The sequence below is a fragment of the Nerophis ophidion genome, linkage group LG07, assembly GCF_033978795.1.
Source record: "Nerophis ophidion isolate RoL-2023_Sa linkage group LG07, RoL_Noph_v1.0, whole genome shotgun sequence".
Classification (NCBI taxonomy): Eukaryota; Metazoa; Chordata; class Actinopteri; order Syngnathiformes; family Syngnathidae; genus Nerophis; species Nerophis ophidion.
The window spans coordinates 77681053-77700349 of record NC_084617.1 but is presented as its reverse complement, the minus strand read 5'-3'; the positions used below and the strand labels follow the sequence as shown (position 1 = coordinate 77700349).

The window sequence follows — 19297 nt, the reverse complement described above, 5'->3', positions numbered from 1 at the left end:
TCTAAAAATACAGGAAATATACAAAAAACACAATTTAAAAAAGCTAAAATATTGATATTAAAGATACTAATACATTACATTAATTTAGGAGCCTAATTGGTTTAATGACCCAGCTCCTAACTCAAAACACTTGCATGTCAATCAATCAATCAATTTAATTGATGCTCCCCTCTTCCAAAACAGCATACTTCTAACATTCCTTTTAAATAGAAAAAAAACCCTTTTAGATAGTAAATATTTATGGAAAAAAACAATAAAGTGTACTACAAACAACTACAATAGTTTTATGATGTAATGCAATAATGATGTACAAAATTTACCTTGGAAAGTGGACTTCTACGATATCTCCTTCCAGCTGCTTTTCCGTCAAACACACCATCAGAAGCTTTGTGATATTTTCAAGGATAAATGTACACTGTATAGATCTTGACTAGCTCATTCTGCTTGAGTATGCTGCAGACTAGCAGTGATGCACTCCAATTGCTTTACCAAGTTGGCATGTTTTAATGATTTCTTTCTTTAATTCAATGAATATCATCCGCTTATATGCCAAGAAATGGCGGGGACGCTTGTAACTCAAATTTGTGCTTGCAACCTAAAGCATAACAATTGGCCGAGAGATAGCTCTTATCTCCAAACACCCTTGTGTCGCCCACATACACGGTCCTCTCCAAGGTTTCTCACAGTCATTATCACCGACGTCCCACTGGGGTGAGTTTTTCCTTGCCCTGATGTGGGCTCTGTACTGCGGATGTCGTTGTGGCTTGTGCAGCCCTTTGAGACACTGGTGATTTAGGGCTAAATAAATAAACATTGATTGATTGATTGATTTTCTGAAGTTGCTTCTTGTGTTTACTTTTAGGGATAAAAAAGAATAGCAGAGGCGTGTCCAAAGTGTGGCCATAGGGCCGTTTGTGGCACGCAGCATATTTTCAAAATAAAATCGAACATAAAACAAGTAAAAATGTCAGAAAAAAAGAGCATAATAATAACTAATAATAATACACTTTGTTACGTACGACACAAATATTTGTTTTTAACTACAAGTCTGTTTTTGGAACTTTTTTTTTTTTTTACAAAATAAAATATTTGTATTGCTTTGCTTGCTTTGACTTTTAAAAAGTTCAAGTAGGAATGATTGTCACACACACACTTAGTGTGGCCAAATTATTCTCTGCATTTGACCCATCACCCTTCATCACCCCCTGGCAGGTGAGGGGAGCAGTGAGCAGCAGTGGTGGCTGCGCCCCGGAATAATTTTTTGTGATTTAACCCCCAATTCCAAGCCTTGATGCTGATTGGCAAGCAGGGAGGTCATGGCTCCCATTTTTATAGTCTTTGCTATGACTTGGCCGGGGTTTGAACTCACAATCTACCCATGTCAGGGCGGACACTCTAACCACTAGACCACTGTGCAGATTTTCAAAACATTCAACACAATGGAAATAGAGGATGTGTCGCAAAGGATGGCCCGCCTAAATAAATAAATACTAATAAGCTAATGTGAGGAACTAACAGTAAATAGTAGTCGAGTGTTTCTTTCCAGGCAAGCAAAGAAGTGTTAGGGACGAAAAGTTTGGACATCCTGACCTGGAAGTGTTTGGACATCCTGTCCTGGAAGTGTTTGGACATCCGGACCTGGAAGTGTTTGGACATGCGGACCTGGAAGTGTTTGGACATCCGGACCTGGAAGTGTTTGAACATCCGGACCTGGAAGTGTTTGGACATCCTGACCTGGAAGTGTTTGGACATCCGGACCTGGAAGTGTTTGGACATCCGGACCTGGAAGTGTTTGGACATCCGGACCTGGAAGTGTTTGGACATCCTGTCCTGGAAGTGTTTGGACATCCGGACCTGGAAGTGTTTGGACATCCTGTCCTGGAAGTGTTTGGACATGCGGACCTGGAAGTGTTTGGACATCCGGACCTGGAAGTGTTTGGACATCCGGACCTGGAAGTGTTTGGACATCCTGACCTGGAAGTGTTTGGACATCCGGACCTGGAAGTGTTTGGACATCCGGACCTGGAAGTGTTTGGACATCCGGACCTGGAAGTGTTTGGACATCCTGTCCTGGAAGTGTTTGGACATCCTGGACCTGGAAGTGTTTGGACATCCTGTCCTGGAAGTGTTTGGACATGCGGACCTGGAAGTGTTTGGACATCCGGACCTGGAAGTGTTTGGACATGCGGACCTGGAAGTGTTTGGACATCCGGACCTGGAAGTGTTTGGACATCCTGGACCTGGAAGTGTTTGGACATCCTGACCTGGAAGTGTTTGGACATCCGGACCTGGAAGTGTTTGGACATCCTGTCCTGGAAGTGTTTGGACATCCGGACCTGGAAGTGTTTGGACATCCGGACCTGGAAGTGTTTGGACATCCTGACCTGGAAGTGTTTGGACATCCGGACCTGGAAGTGTTTGGACATCCGGACCTGGAAGTGTTTGGACATCCGGACCTGGAAGTGTTTGGACATCCTGTCCTGGAAGTGTTTGGACATCCTGGACCTGGAAGTGTTTGGACATCCTGACCTGGAAGTGTTTGGACATCCTGTCCTGGAAGTGTTTGGACATGCGGACCTGGAAGTGTTTGGACATCCGGACCTGGAAGTGTTTGGACATGCGGACCTGGAAGTGTTTGGACATCCGGACCTGGAAGTGTTTGGACATCCGGACCTGGAAGTGTTTGGACATCCGGACCTGGAAGTGTTTGGACATCCTGTCCTGGAAGTGTTTGGACATCCTGGACCTGGAAGTGTTTGGACATCCGGACCTGGAAGTGTTTGGACATCCGGACCTGGAAGTGTTTGGACATCCTGTCCTGGAAGTGTTTGGACATCCTGGACCTGGAAGTGTTTGGACATCCTGACCTGGAAGTGTTTGGACATCCTGTCCTGGAAGTGTTTGGACATCCTGTCCTGGAAGTGTTTGGACATCCTGTCCTGGAAGTGTTTGGACATCCTGTCCTGGAAGTGTTTGGACATCCTGTCCTGGAAGTGTTTGGACATGCGGACCTGGAAGTGTTTGGACATCCTGTCCTGGAAGTGTTTGGACATCCTGTCCTGGAAGTGTTTGGACATCCGGACCTGGAAGTGTTTGGACATGCGGACCTGGAAGTGTTTGGACATGCGGACCTGGAAGTGTTTGGACATCCTGTCCTGGAAGTGTTTGGACATCCTGTCCTGGAAGTATTTGGACATCCTGTCCTGGAAGTGTTTGGACATCCTGTCCTGGAAGTGTTTGAACATCCTGTCCTCGGGTGCCAGGTGGCGCTGTCCCGTCAGAGCAGGTTGACGCCGTGCTTGAGTAGTCTGTGCCGTGTCTTGGCCGGCAGCGAGAAGGCGCTGTCCTGGTGGTTGGGGATGCCCGAGTTCCTCAGAGCGGCCCCGTGCTGCAGGAAGTACGTCTCCTGGGCGGCGTCGCGGGTCCCGTAGATGGCGGCGCTGGCGTTCCTGCAGAGAATGGAGAAATAAGAGGAAGATGTAGCGTGATAGACTTGATGTAAAAGTGGAGGCCCCCACAGGAGCCGTGAAGGGCCCCCACCCCCGCCCCTCCCTGACATACTGACCTGATAATAGTCTCCTGCAGAGTTTCAGTGCTACAGAAATGCGAGTGGAGAAGCGATGCGGCTCTGACAAAAGGACGCTCGGGGCCTCCCCCGGCTCCGGCAGACATGTTGGCTGCAGACACACAATAACGGGGACCTGGTCAGCTTTCTTGCTGCACAAAGGAGCGAGGACACGTCTTCTACTTTGCAGGACATTGACAGCATGAGAGAAACCTCACTCATTAGCGTGCTGTGAGCGCGGTCAAAGTGGGCGAAGACGTAAGGTCCTGCGGGGCCCGGGGCCCCTGGAGAGACGGTCCTGAGGTGTGCCTCCAGTCCATTCAGCGAGGCTAAGCAGCTGTGATACTGCATGCAAACCACCAGGAGGACAGTTAGCATCACAAACACCAGTTAGTGTACTTTCAAAAACTGACCCCCGCCCTTTTTTACACCACATTCAAATTCAAAGATGGAGGATGATAAATATTCTAAAGCGCTGTTTTTCAACCTTTTCTGACCCAAGGCACATTTTTTTAAATCGAAAAACATAAAAAAATGGAACTCAGCAGCCGATATTGACAATTGTGGTTGTGGGAATTGTTGGACATGACTTTAGAGCAGGGTTTCAAACTCAAATACAGAGTGGGCCAAAATTGTAAACTGAACAAAGCCGCGGGCCAAAGATGAACAACTTGACCTTTTAATAGGGACTCGAACACGTTTTGCATTGAATATTGAGCAAGCAAGGCTTATGTAACTTTATAGTGACGTGCAAAATCCAGTTTTCTTGGTAGTGGGGGTGTATATTGTAGCGTCCCGGAAGAGTTAGTGCTGCAAGGGGGTCTGGGTATTTGTTCTGTTGTGTTACGGTGCGGATGTGTTTGTCATTCTTGTTTGGTGCGGGTTCACAATGTGGTGTAACGGTGTTAAAATTGTTTATACGGCCATCCTCAGTGTAACTTGTATGGCTGTTGACCAAGTATGCCTTGCATTCACTTGTGTGTGTGTGTGTGTGTGTGTAGAAGCCGCTTATATTACGTGACTGGGCCAGCACGCTGTTTGTATGGAGGAAAAGTGGACTTGACGACAGGTTGTAGAGGATTTTAAAAGCAGTACCTTTAAGGCACGCCCCCAATATTGATGTCCGGGTGGAAATTCGGGAGAATGGTTGCCCCGGGAGATTTTCGGGGTGGGGGCACTGAAATTCGTGATTCTCCTTAAAAGATCGGGAGGGTTGGCAAGTATGAGAATTAGAATTGAATGCGGTGTTACAGCGGCACCGCCACTGTATAACACCGGCAGGCCAGCTCTAATGTTAATTTATTATTGCCTCAAGGGCCAAATTAAATTACACAGCGGGCCAGAGTTTGACACCCATGCTTTAAAGCATAAGCAAGCATGCATGACTATAGCTCTTGTCTCAAAGTAGATGTACTGTCACCACCTGTCACATCACACCCTGACTTATTTGCACTTTGTTGCTCTTTTCCGGTGTGTATTCTTTTACTTCTTGTCTTGCTCTCCTATTTTGCTGGCTTTTCTCCTTTTGTTGGTATTTTCCTGTAGCAGTTTCATGTCTTCCTTTGAGCGATATTTCCCGCATCGACTTTGTTTTAGCAATCAAGAATATTTCAGCTGTTTTTTTCTCTCTCTGTGGGGACATTGTTGATTGTCATGTCATGTTCGGATGTACTTTGTGGACGCCATCTTTGCTCCACAGTAAGTCTTTGCTGTCGTCCAGCATTCTGTTTTGCTTTACTTTGCAGCCAGTTCAGTTTTAGTTTGGTTCTGCATAGCCTTCCCTAAGCTTCAATGCCTTTTCTTAGGGGCCCTCACCTTTTGTTTATTTTTTGTTTAAGTATTAGACACAATATTACCTGGATGTTGCTCACCGCAGTCGTCTGCATTTTGTGATCACCACAAACCACGTTTCTGACATCTACAAAGCAATTAGCTACCTGCTGCCACCTACTGATATAGAAGAGTATAACACGGTTACTCTGCCGAGCTCTAGACTAGTGTTTTTCAGCCTTTTTTGTGCCAAGGCACATTTTTGTCATTGAAAAAATCCCGAGGCACACCACCAGTGGAAAACATAAAAAAATTAAACTCAGCAGCCAATTTTTGGATATAAATTCTAACCATGAGCAAGCATGCATCGCTATAGCTCGTCTCAAAGTAAGAGTACTGTCACGCCGTGACTTATTTTGAGCTTTTTGGTGTTTTCCTGTGTGGAGGGTTTCCTATTTTGTTGTATATTGTCATGTGATGCACGGATGTACTTTGTGGACGCCGTCTGCTGTTCCACACGCACTAAGTCTTTGCTGTCGTCCAGCATTCTGTTTTTGTTTACTTTGCAGCCAGTTCAGTTTTAGTTTAGTTTTGCATAGCCTTCCCTAAGCTTCAGTGCTTTTTGTTTATTTTTCGTGTAAGAGTTAGATACCTTTTTACCTGCGCCCTGCCTCCCGCGGTCATCTGCGAATTGTAAACACCACAAACCATGTTCCCGACATCTACACAGCAATTATCTACCTGATATGGAAGAGTATTAGGCAGTTACTCTGCTGAGCTTTAGAGCAGTGTTTTTCAGCCTTTTTTGAGCCAAGGCACATTTTTTTCATTATAATTACTGGTTTGCAAAAAATATTTTTAACCCAATTAGGTGAAATGAGATAATTGCACATGGTACACTAGTGTGCCGCGGCACAGTGGTTGAAAAACACTGCTGTACAGGGTGTGGGCTCTCACCACTTCCTCCATGGCGGCTTTGTCACATAAGAAGTGAGGCTCCACCAGCAGCGCCAGGACCAGGCCTTTCACCCGGTGCAGGTACAGCGTCATGGGGATCAGAGGGGTGTCGGCAGCCAGAGAGCTCTCCCTCGCCGCCTCCCAAACACCATCATTGCGGAACTCTGTCCCGCCGGTATGGAACACCTGCGCTGCCTGCGCACCTGTGCCACCTTCACTGGGCTGGCCACTGCCTGGACAACCTCCAACAACTTCCTCCTCAGCTCGGCCAGAGACGTCTCGGTGGAGAAGAGGAGGTCCGAGCGGCTCAGCGCTGGTCTGCGAGGCAACTTGTCCGAACACGGAGTCGTCCGATGCAGACGAGCCAGGGCTGAAGGATACTTTGTGAGGACCCTCAGAAGTGTCTGATGAAGTCCTGGGACGTAACAGGGGCTCTTTGACTGGAGTGGAGTGGAACCTGGGGAGAAGGAAGACCCACAACCTTGGATCACCTGCAGGCCAAATGAGTGCCAACGTGTGATCAATACCCTAGTTGTTTGTCAACGGGGACGGACTGCAGGTACTGAAGTTCAAACATGGTGAGGAAGACGGTCCTGGAACTAACCGCATCACTGAATGAGCTGCTTGAACTCTGACCTTTGGTTGTCTGCGACTGAACAGAAACAAAATCTTAGCATTTTGTTTGCTAGACAACATTTAGAGACATCATCCCATAGTTTAGTACACTTGAAAATGCGTTAGAGTAGTCAGGGTACAGCTTGTACAACAGTTTAGATTTGCCATCCACTGAATAGCAGGCAACCAAGAATGGGCGACATGGCTGAAAAACCTTCCAATGTACAGTCCTGGTCAAAAGTGTAGGTACACTTGTAAAGAACATCATGTCATGGCTGTCTTGACTTTACAATCATTTTCACAACTCTTATTTTTTGTGATGTAGTGATTGGAGCACATACTTGTTGCTCACAAAAAACATTCATGAAGTTTGCTTCTTTTATGAGTTTATTGTGGCTCTACTGAAGATGTGAGCAATCAAAAGTATACATACAGCAATGTTCATATTTGCTTACATGTTTTGGTAGCCATCCACAAGCTTCTGCTTGAAATTTTGACCATTCTTGACAAAATTGCTGCAGTTCAGCTAAATGTGTTGCATTTCTGACATGGACTTGTTTCTTCAGCATTGTCCACACCTTTAAGTCAGGACTTTGGGAAGGCCATTCTAAAACCTTCATTCTAGCCGCATTTAGCCATTCCTTTACCACTTTTGCCAGTCACTCTCTGTAAAGCAGCAGTTGCATTGGCAGCAAAACAGGCCCAGAGCATAATACTACCACCACCATACTTGACGGTAAGCATGGTGTTCCTGGGATTAAAGGCCTCACCTTTTCTCCTCTAAACATATTGCTGGATATTGTGGCCAAACAGCTCCATTTTTGTTTCATCTGACCACAGAACTTTCCCCCAGAAGTTCTTATCTTTGGCCATGTGATGTCAGATGAAATAGAAATTGAGCAGTTTGGCACAGATTTCTCACACTGTGAGGTGACTAATGGTAAAACTTGATTGTTGTTACAATGATTGTATGATTTTATATATATATATATATATATATATATATATTCTCTGGATAATCCAATCAAGACATATATATATATATATATATAAATATATATATATATATAATAAATATGTAGGTGTGGGAAAAATCACAAGACTACGTCATCTCTACAGAACTGTTTCATGAGGGGTTCCCTCATGAAACAGTTCTGTAAAGATGAAGTAGTCTTGTGATTTTTCCCACACCTACATATTGCGCTCTACCACGGTATCGAGCACTATTTTCTGGATAATCCAATCAAGACATATATAAATATATATATACATGTATGTATTTTGTATTCTTTATTATACATTTATACAATTAAAGCCCCCTGACACTTGGTGCTCTCTGCAGTAGTGTTAGTAAATATTATCATCATTCATGTTTGGGGGTTTTGACAACTCTTTTATTGAATGTCATATGTGATTTTACCATGAATTGATGAACATGGACCCCGACTTAAACAAGTTGAAAAACTTATTGGGGTGTTACCATTTAGTGGTCCATTGTACGGAATATGTACTGTACTGTGTGATATACTAATGAAAAATTCAATCAATCAATCAAATTGGTGTTTCATTTCAAATGTCAGTGCCTCACCTTGTATGTTTCACTCTCATGAACCATAATCTTCATGGTTAGATGTGGAGACATCTGCGTGCTCACCACTCTGGTGGAGGACAGGTAGAAACAATGGTTGCAGACAAAATGAAGCGGCCCATGTGGACAGTGAGCCTCTCAGCCTACCTTCCTCTGAACAGAATACAGCCTGCCAACACCAGGGGACAGCGCTGGCAGGCCTGAAGAATAAGGGCAGCCTTCAGCAGAAGAAGTGGGTCAACCTGTGGGGGCGGGGGGGGGGCAAAAAGCTTGTTAATTACCTCACAAAATAAGATGAATTCAGGTGACAATGAAACAGCAAAACAATGTCAAGATGTGCGGACTAAGATGTGATTAGATCATAGCAAACAATATCTTGCGCTTTAATAAAAGAAGCCAGCACATACAAACACAACATATGTACATGTGTGTGACACTTAATAAAAGAAGCCAGCACATATAAACACAACATATGTACATGTGTGACACTTAATAAAAGAAGCCAGCACATACAAACACAACATATGTACATGTGTGTGACACTTTAATAAAAGAAGCCAGCACATACAAACACAACATATGTACATGTGTGTGACACTTAATAAAAGAAGCCAGCACATACAAACACAACATATGTACATGTGTGTGACACTTTAATAAAAGAAGCCAGCACATACAAACACAACATATGTACATGTGTGTGACACTTAATAAAAGAAGCCAGCACATACAAACACAACATATGTACATGTGTGTCACACTTAATAAAAGAAGCCAGCACATACAAACACAACATATGTACATGTGTGTGACACTTTAATAAAAGAAGCCAGCACATATAAACACAACATATGTACATGTGTGTGACACTTTAATAAAAGAAGCCAGCACATACAAACACAACATATGTACATGTGTGTGACACTTAATAAAAGAAGCCAGCACATATAAACACAACATATGTACATGTGTGTGACACTTTAATAAAAGAAGCCAGCACATACAAACACAACATATGTACATGTGTGTGACACTTAATAAAAGAAGCCAGCACATACAAACACAACATATGTACATGTGTGTGACACTTAATAAAAGAAGCCAGCACATACAAACACAACATATGTACATGTGTGTGACACTTTAATAAAAGAAGCCAGCACATACAAACACAACATATGTACATGTGTGTGACACTTAATAAAAGAAGCCAGCACATACAAACACAACATATGTACATGTGTGTGACACTTAATAAAAGAAGCCAGCACATACAAACACAACATATGTACATGTGTGACACTTAATAAAAGAAGCCAGCACATATAAACACAACATATGTACATGTGTGTGACACTTAATAAAAGAAGCCAGCACATACAAACACAACATATGTACATGTGTGTCACACTTAATAAAAGAAGCCAGCACATACAAACACAACATATGTACATGTGTGTGACACTTTAATAAAAGAAGCCAGCACATATAAACACAACATATGTACATGTGTGTGACACTTTAATAAAAGAAGCCAGCACATACAAACACAACATATGTACATGTGTGTGACACTTAATAAAAGAAGCCAGCACATATAAACACAACATATGTACATGTGTGACACTTAATAAAAGAAGCCAGCACATACAAACACAACATATGTACATGTGTGTGACACTTTAATAAAAGAAGCCAGCACATACAAACACAACATATGTACATGTGTGTGACACTTAATAAAAGAAGCCAGCACATACAAACACAACATATGTACATGTGTGACACTTAATAAAAGAAGCCAGTACATACAAACACAACATATGTACATGTGTGTGACACTTAATAAAAGAAGCCAGCACATACAAACACAACATATGTACATGCGTGTGACACTTAATAAAAGAAGCCAGTACATACAAACACAACATATGTACATGTGTGACACTTAATAAAAGAAGCCAGCACATACAAACACAACATATGTACATGTGTGTGACACTTTAATAAAAGAAGCCAGCACATACAAACACAACATATGTACATGTGTGTGACACTTAATAAAAGAAGCCAGCACATACAAACACAACATATGTACATGTGTGACACTTAATAAAAGAAGCCAGTACATACAAACACAACATATGTACATGTGTGACACTTAATAAAAGAAGCCAGCACATACAAACACAACATATGTACATGTGTGTGACACTTTAATAAAAGAAGCCAGCACATACAAACACAACATATGTACATGTGTGTGACACTTTATAAAAGAAGCCAGCACATACAAACACAACATATGTACATGTGTGTGACACTTAATAAAAGAAGCCAGCACATACAAACACAACATATGTACATGTGTGTGACACTTAATAAAAGAAGCCAGCACATACAAACACAACATATGTACATGTGTGTGACACTTTAATAAAAGAAGCCAGCACATACAAACACAACATATGTACATGTGTGTGACACTTTAATAAAAGAAGCCAGCACATACAAACACAACATATGTACATGTGTGTGACACTTTATAAAAGAAGCCAGCACATACAAACACAACATATGTACATGTGTGACACTTAATAAAAGAAGCCAGCACATACAAACACAACATATGTACATGTGTGTGACACTTAATAAAAGAAGCCAGCACATACAAACACAACATATGTACATGTGTGTGACACTTAATAAAAGAAGCCAGCACATACAAACACAACATATGTACATGTGTGTGACACTTTAATAAAAGAAGCCAGCACATACAAACACAACATATGTACATGTGTGTGACACTTAATAAAAGAAGCCAGCACATACAAACACAACATATGTACATGTGTGTGACACTTAATAAAAGAAGCCAGCACATACAAACACAACATATGTACATGTGTGTGACACTTAATAAAAGAAGCCAGCACATACAAACACAACATATGTACATGTGTGTGACACTTTAATAAAAGAAGCCAGCACATACAAACACAACATATGTACATGTGTGTGACACTTAATAAAAGAAGCCAGCACATACAAACACAACATATGTACATGTGTGTGACACTTAATAAAAGAAGCCAGCACATACAAACACAACATATGTACATGTGTGTGACACTTAATAAAAGAAGCCAGCACATACAAACACAACATATGTACATGTGTGTGACACTTTAATAAAAGAAGCCAGCACATACAAACACAACATATGTACATGTGTGTGACACTTAATAAAAGAAGCCAGCACATACAAACACAACATATGTACATGTGTGTGACACTTAATAAAAGAAGCCAGCACATACAAACACAACATATGTACATGTGTGTGACACTTAATAAAAGAAGCCAGCACATACAAACACAACATATGTACATGTGTGTGACACTTTAATAAAAGAAGCCAGCACATACAAACACAACATATGTACATGTGTGTGACACTTAATAAAAGAAGCCAGCACATACAAACACAACATATGTACGTGTGTGACACTTTAATAAAAGAAGCCAGCACATACAAACACAACATATGTACATGTGTGTGACACTTTAATAAAAGAAGCCACCACATACAAACACAACATATGTACATGTGTGTGACACTTAATAAAAGAAGCCAGCACATACAAACACAACATATGTACATGTGTGTGACACTTTGGTGTGTGTGTCTTCTGCTTCAGTTGCACAACACAGGACGTTGCGACAGTAACATCCTGTTTGGAATCATGCGGTCGCCAAGGCATCACATTTCAATTGAGTGGTTTGAACGTACGTTGGTGGAGTCGATGGTGGTCATGGAGCTGAAAAGACGGTGGAGCTCAGAAGGTCCTGCTAGCAGGTGTGTGAGGTACTGTGACCAATGGGAAGCCAGTCTTTCATGGCTGTGGAGCTGAAGAACACAACACATTTGACACAGGTTGACATGAGTGGGAATGCACACGACACAATGAGATTGTTTATATTTGTCATGCAGCATTTGCAGCCTCACAGTTCTGTCTTACATGACAAAAAACAGCATCTGTGACGTCACAAATAGATTTGTCGCTCGCTTGCTTACACATTGTAACGCACCTGGTCTGCCAGAGGATACAAGGACTTTACAAGAGGGTTTAGTGTTGCCAATCTAGCGACTTTGTCCCTCTAGATACTCTTTTTTCATTAAATAAAAAAAAGTTACTATTAACAGATCCACTGCAGACTTTTGGAGACTGAAATAAAAGTGTGACACCTACAATTAGTCCTCACGATTGTGTTGTACAATGAATTTGTAAATAGAGTATCCTAATTTTGTCTGAAGTATTTTCATAACTAAAGTCACAGTTAAAAGCCTACTGAAATGAGTTTTTCTTATTTAAACGGGGATAGCAGCTCCATTCTATGTGTCATACTTGATCATTTCGCGATATTGCCATATTTTTGCTGAAAGGATTTAGTAGAGAACATCCACGATAAAGTTCACAACTTTTGGTTGCTAATAAAAAAGCCTTGCCTGTACCGGAAGTAGCAGACGATGTGCGTGTGACGTCTCGGGTTGTGGAGCTCCTCACATCTGAACATTGTTTACAATCATGGCCACCAGCAGCGAGAGCGATTCAAACCGAGAAAGCGACGATTTCCCCATTAATTTGAGCGAGGATGAAAGATTTGTGGATGAGGAAAGTTAGTGTGAAGCACTAAAAAAAAAAAAAAAAAGGCGACGGCAGTGGGAACAATTCAGATGTTATTAGACACATTTACTAGGATAATTCTGGAACATCCCTTATCTGCTTATTGTGTTACTAGTGTTTTAGTGAGATTATATGGTCATACCTGAAAGTTGGAGGGCTGCGGTGACCGCTAGTGTTTCTGAGGGAAAATGGAGGAGCGAAGATCCCAGCTGCTTTTTTGACAGCTGCAGGAGAAGGTAGCATAATCCACTGAAGACTCCAGTAAGAGCCGACATAATATCACAATTTTCCCATCCATAAACTTGCTGGTTGACGTCGAGAAACATGTTCGCTTGACCGCTCTGTGTTAAAGCTTCACAACAAACAAAGAAAAACCGGCTGTGTTTCAGTTGCTAAAGGCAGCTGCAATCAACCACTTTCCACCAACAGCATTCTTCTTTGACGTCTCCATTATTAATTGAACAAATTGCAAAAGATTCAGCAACACTGATGTCCAGAATACTGTGTAATTCTGCGATGAAAAGAGACGACTTTTAGCCGTTAGTGGTGCTGGGATAAAATGTCCGCTCCAACCAATAAGGTCACAAACACGCCTCAACATAAGCGTCATCATTCTGCGACGTTTTCAACAGGACACTTCGCGGGAAATTTAAAATTGCAATTTAGTAAACTAAAGCGGCCGTATTGTCATGTGTTGCAATGTTAATATTTCATCATTGATATATAAACTATCAGACTGCATGGTGGCTAGTAGTGGCTTTCAGTAGGTCTTTAAAGTGTATGGTTCCAAGCTGAATGGCACAAGACATGTTATTCCTCCACGCCAGCAGGGGGAGCACTCGTGTAGGAAAGGAGGGGAAGTGGGAGGGGCTTATTAGTGCTTCCTGTCTCAGTCAGGTCGCAGCCTGTGATGAGAACGTGATCAAACACTTTGTGTCGTCTTTTTAATCCTATAAAACATGTTGGTAAAGTGTGATAATATTCACACATTTGTCTCCAAGCAATCAGAAGCTTGTCTGAATATAGAAATATTCAAGTATGTTGTTTAAAATTGTGTATTTGTGCAGATTTTTGTAACGTTCAATAGGTGATGTCTTCCTTTGTGTGCGAGAGCGCGTGGTTTGGCGAGGATGGCGGCGGCAGTAAACACCTTCGCTCTGTGGCCTGGTGGTTAGAGTGTCTACCCTCAGATGGGTAGGTTGCGAGTTCAAACCCCGGAAGAGTCATACCAAAGACTATAAAAATGGGAGCCATTACCTCCCTGCTTGGCACTCAGCATCAAGGCTTGGAATTGGGGGTTAAATCACCAAAAATGATTCCAGGCGCGGCCACCGCTGCTGCTCACTGCTCCCCTCACCTCCCAGGGGGTCATCCAGGGTGATGGGTCAAATGCAGAGGACAAATGTCACCACACCTCGTGTGTGTTTGACAATCCATCCATCCATCCATCCATCCATTTCCTACCGCTTATTCCCTTTTTGGGGTCGCTGGCGCCTATCTCAGCTACAATCGGGCGGAAGGCGGGGTACACCCTGGACAAGTTCTACTTAAACTGAGTTTAACTTGTTGAAGATAATAATAATAATAATAATAATGGATTTGATTTATATCGTGCTTTTCTATTGTTAGATACTCAAAGTGCTCACAGAGAAGTGGGAACCCATCATTCATTCACACGATGGTGGTGGTAAGCTACATCAGTAGCCACAGCTGCCCTGGGGTAGACTGACGGAAGCGTGGCTGCCAGTTTGCACCTACGGCCCCTCCGACCACCACCAATCATTCATTCACCAGTGTGAGCGGCACCGGGGGCAAAGGGTGAATTGTCCTGCCCAAGGACACAACGGCAGCGATTATTTGTATGTCAATAGGCGGGAAGCGAACCTGCAACCTTCAGGTTTCTGGCACAGCCGCTCTACCCACTACGCCATGCCGCCCCCAGGATAAACTCTGTGATTGTTAAGAAGTGTTACAGGTAAAGTCAGGTAACAATATGTGTAATTGTAATTGATTTATGATGACAGTGACAATATAGAAAGCAGCGCTATGAAAAGGAAGCAATGTCATGATAACACAATCAAGCACTTTGTGTCTTCTCTTGATTCCTTTAAGACACAGCATTTGGAAGACCGGGACCAGGCTACTCAGTACGAGGCCTGTAACAAAAGCATCTGCTGCTCTTCTGCACATGCATCAAGGTCCATGGTGCAAATGTGCTACAGCACACCTTTTTTGCAGGCGAGCTACTTTTCAATTGACCAAGTCCAAGGGATCTACCTCATTCATATATATACAATATATATATATACAATGTATGTATATATATATATATATATGTAGAAGCATTTAAGTCTCCGTTGTAGTGAAGAAGGAGCTGAGCCGGAAGGCAAAGCTCTCAATTTACCGGTCGATCTACGTTCCCATCCTATGGTCCTATGGTCATGAGCTTTGGGTCATGAGCGAAAGGATAAGATCACGGGTACAAGCGGCCGAAATGAGTTTGGGTCTCTCCCTTAGAGATAGGGTGAGAAGCTCTGCCATCCGGGAGGAACTCAAAGTAAAGCCGCTGCTCCTCCACATGGAGAGGAGCCAGATGAGGTGGTTCGGGCATCTGGTCAGGATGCCACCCGAACGCCTCCCTAGGGAGGTGTTTAGGGCACGTCCAACCGGTAGGAGGCCACGGGGAAGACCCAGGACACGTTGGGAAGACTATGTCTCCCGGCTGGCCTGGGAACGCCTCGGGATCCCCCGGGAAGAGCTGGACGAAGTGGCTGGGGAGAGGGAAGTCTGGGTTTCCCTGCTTAGGCTGTTGCCCCCGCGACCCGACCTCGGATAAGCGGAAGAAGATGGATGGATGGATGGATGGCATTTAAGTCTCACCTTAAAACTCATTTGTATACTCTAGCCTTTAAATAGACTCCCTTTTTAGACCAGTTGATCTGCCGTTTCTTTTCTTTTTCTTCTATGTCCCACTCTCCCTTGTGGAGGGGGTCCGGTCTGATCCGGTGGCCATGTACTGCTTGCCTGTGTATCGGCTGGGGACATCTCTGCGCTGCTGATCCGCCTCCGCTTGGGATGGTTTCCTGCTGGCTCCGCTGTGAACGGGACTCTCGCTGCTGTCTTGGATCCGCTTTGGACTGGACTCTCGCAACTGTGTTGGATCCATTATGGATTGAACTTTCACAGTATCATGTTAGACCTGCTCGACATCCATTGCTTTCCTCCTCTCTAAGGTTCTCATAGTCATCATTGTCACCGACGTCCCACTGGGTGTGAGTTTTTCCTTGCCCTTATGTGGGCCTACCGAGGATGTCGTAGTGGTTTGTGCAGCCCTTTGAGACACTAGTGATTTAGGGCTATATAAGTAAACATTGATTGATTGATTGATATTTATTTATTAATGAAAGGGACATTTTGGTTTACAAGTTGACTGTGTTTAATAATAATATAAGCATGTTTAAAACATATAGATTCCTTTCTTTCATGAAGACAAGAATATAAATTGGTGTATTACCTGATTCTGGTGACTCGCATTGATTGGAATCAGACAGTAGTGATGATAACGCCCACATTTTTGAATGGAGGAGAAAAAAAGTCCTCCTTTCTGTCCAATACCGCATGAAAGTGGTTAGCTTTTGCCATCTCATTTGTCCAGCTTCCATACTGGTTTGTATACACTTGTTATGAGAGTAGCGTATGTGTGTGTGGTCCTTTAATGTGTGCCAGCAGGTGAGTGACGTCAGGGAGTGTGTGGGCGAGAGAGGAGAGGGAGCGGTCACTAAGGGCGGGGGCGTGGCTAGTGTTTTTGTGTGGGATTTGACTGTGTGCAAGACGTAAATAAAAGCCACAATTTGCAACTAATCGCTGGACTTGTCATTTTGCCCTGGAGTCCGGAATTGTGAAGACCCACTGGCGGCTAAAGTGAAGAGTGTTGCCCCAAGAGTCCATCGGCCCTGGAGAAGTGTCTCCCCTGCGCTCCTCGACTACGGTCTAGGCGCCGGAAGCAGGAAAGGTGCAACACACTTTATAAGAAATATATTGTTAAAGTTAAAGTAGCAATGATTGTCACACACACACTAGGTGTGGTGACATTTGACCCATCCCCTTGATCACCCCCTGGGAAGTGAGGGGAGCAGTGAGCAGCAGTGGTGCCGCGCCCGGGAATCATTTATGGTTATTTAACCCCCAATTCCAAGCCTTGATGCTGAGTGCCAAGCAAGGATGTAATGGCTCGCATTTTTATAGTCTTTGGTATGACTCAGTCGGGGTTTGAACTCACAACCTCCCCATCTCAGGGCGGACACTCTAACCACTAGACCACTGAGTAGGCGTGGCGGAAAAATCTGTGGTTTGTGCACACCAGCTTTCTGAGACTCTTATTTTGTTAGCGCAGGCTCGATGAAGCGGGGCTTTTAATGTGACGACAGGAACTGTGCAGTCGGCTTTTAGAGTTTTGACAGCAGGTAGGGAGCGCGAGTCTGTTGAAATAAAAAGTGTTTCTCGCCCTCTTTTCGGTCCATCCATCCATCCATTTTTTACCGCTTATTCCCTTTGGGGGCGCTGGCACCTATCTCAGCTACAATCGGGCGGAAGGCAGTGTACACCTTGGACAAGTCGCCACCTCATCACAGGGCCAACACAGATAGACAACATTCACACACTAGGGACCATTTAGTGTTGCCAATCAACCTATCCCCAGGTGCATGTCTTTGGAGGTGGGAGGGGCCTATCCCCAGGTGCATGTCTTTGGAGGTGGGAGGGGCCTATCCTCAGTTGCATGTCTTTGGAGGTGGGAGGGGCCTATCCCCGGTTGCATGTCTTTGGAGGTGGGAGGGGCCTATCCCCAGGTGCATGTCTTTGGAGGTGGGGGGGGCCTATGCCCAGGTGCATGTCTTTGGAGGTGGGAGGGGCCTATGCCCAGGTGCATGTCTTTGGAGGTGGGAGGGGCCTATCCCCAGGTGCATGTCTTTGGAGGTGGGAGGCACCTATGCCCAGGTGCATGTCTTTGGAGATGGGAGGGGCCTATGCCCAGGTGCATGTCTTTGGAGGTGGGAGGGGCCTATGCCCAGGTGCATGTCTTTGGAGGTGGGAGGGGCCTATGCCCAGGTGCATGTCTTTGGAGGTGGGAGGCACCTATTCCCAGGTGCATGTCTTTGGAGGTGGGAGGCGCCTATCCCCAGGTGCATGTCTTTGGAGGTGGGAGGCACCTATTCCCAGGTGCATGTCTTTGGAGGTGGGAGGCGCCTATCCCCAGGTGCATGTCTTTGGAGGTGGGAGGGGCCTATCCCCAGGTGCATGTCTTTGGAGGTGGGAGGGGCCTATGCCCAGGTGCATGTCTTTGGAGGTGGGAGGGGCCTATCCCCAGGTGCATGTCTTTGGAGGTGGGAGGGGCCTATCCCCAGGTGCATGTCTTTGGAGGTGGGAGGGGCCTATCCCCAGGTGCATGTCTTTGGAGGTGGGAGGGGCCTATCCCCAGGTGCATGTCTTTGGAGGTGGGAGGAAGCTGGAGTACCCGAAGGGAACCCAAGCATTCATGAGAATGACATGCAAACTCCACACAGAAAGATCGCAAGCCTGGGATTGAACCCTGACTCCTCAGGACCTTGGTATTGTGAGGCAGACGCACTAACCCCTCTCCCACCGTGACGCCCCTCTTTTCGGTCCTTTTTTCTTAATGAACTGGCAGCAGCCAGCGTCATCTCACAAGACCCTCGGGTGCCGTGAATGTCAATCAAATGACGAAAATAACGTTTTAGTGAAGATTTATGATCGATAATTTTGAAGTCTATTTTTTAATGCCTGGCTGGTGCTCGACTGACACACACTCCACGCTCGACCGGTAGCTCACAATCGACGTAATGGGCACCCCTGTTCTACAGTTTTGCTTTAATGTGCATTAGAAGGATGGGTTGTCTGCATTATTCCTTCAAATGTAGAGCTTATGGGCACACACTGCTCTCCCAAACCCCAAGCCTCCTAAAGACAGTACCTGGTAGCTCTGGCGTACGCAGCCGTTGTAGAAGCAGAAGAGGTTGATGACTTTGTGCAGCAGCCGGCAGATGCTGACGCTGGGAATGTCCATGGAGCAGCCCAGAGCCTGCAGGACAATGG

The 19297-nt window shown here is 44.4% G+C and overlaps 1 protein-coding gene across 3 annotated transcripts in view; it reads right to left on the bottom strand.

Annotated features, from left to right (window-relative positions):
• Nucleotides 1-1041: 1041 nt before the first annotated feature.
• Nucleotides 1042-19297, bottom strand: part of hps4 (HPS4 biogenesis of lysosomal organelles complex 3 subunit 2) — a 26772-nt gene continuing 8516 nt past the window's right edge. For 2 of the 3 annotated variants that reach the window (XM_061907201.1, XM_061907203.1), the window contains 9 exons: nucleotides 19176-19283; nucleotides 12292-12408; nucleotides 8643-8737; nucleotides 8496-8565; nucleotides 6820-6944; nucleotides 6293-6749; nucleotides 3784-3910; nucleotides 3566-3677; nucleotides 1042-3449 (listed from right to left, as the gene is read on the bottom strand). In XM_061907201.1, the coding sequence (XP_061763185.1) occupies nucleotides 3278-3449; nucleotides 3566-3677; nucleotides 3784-3910; nucleotides 6293-6749; nucleotides 6820-6944; nucleotides 8496-8565; nucleotides 8643-8737; nucleotides 12292-12408; nucleotides 19176-19283 (1383 nt within the window). In that variant the 3' untranslated portion in view covers nucleotides 1042-3277. The remainder of the gene's footprint in view (nucleotides 3450-3565; nucleotides 3678-3783; nucleotides 3911-6292; nucleotides 6750-6819; nucleotides 6945-8495; nucleotides 8566-8642; nucleotides 8738-12291; nucleotides 12409-19175; nucleotides 19284-19297) is intronic. The other variant, XM_061907202.1, reaches the window with a different exon arrangement.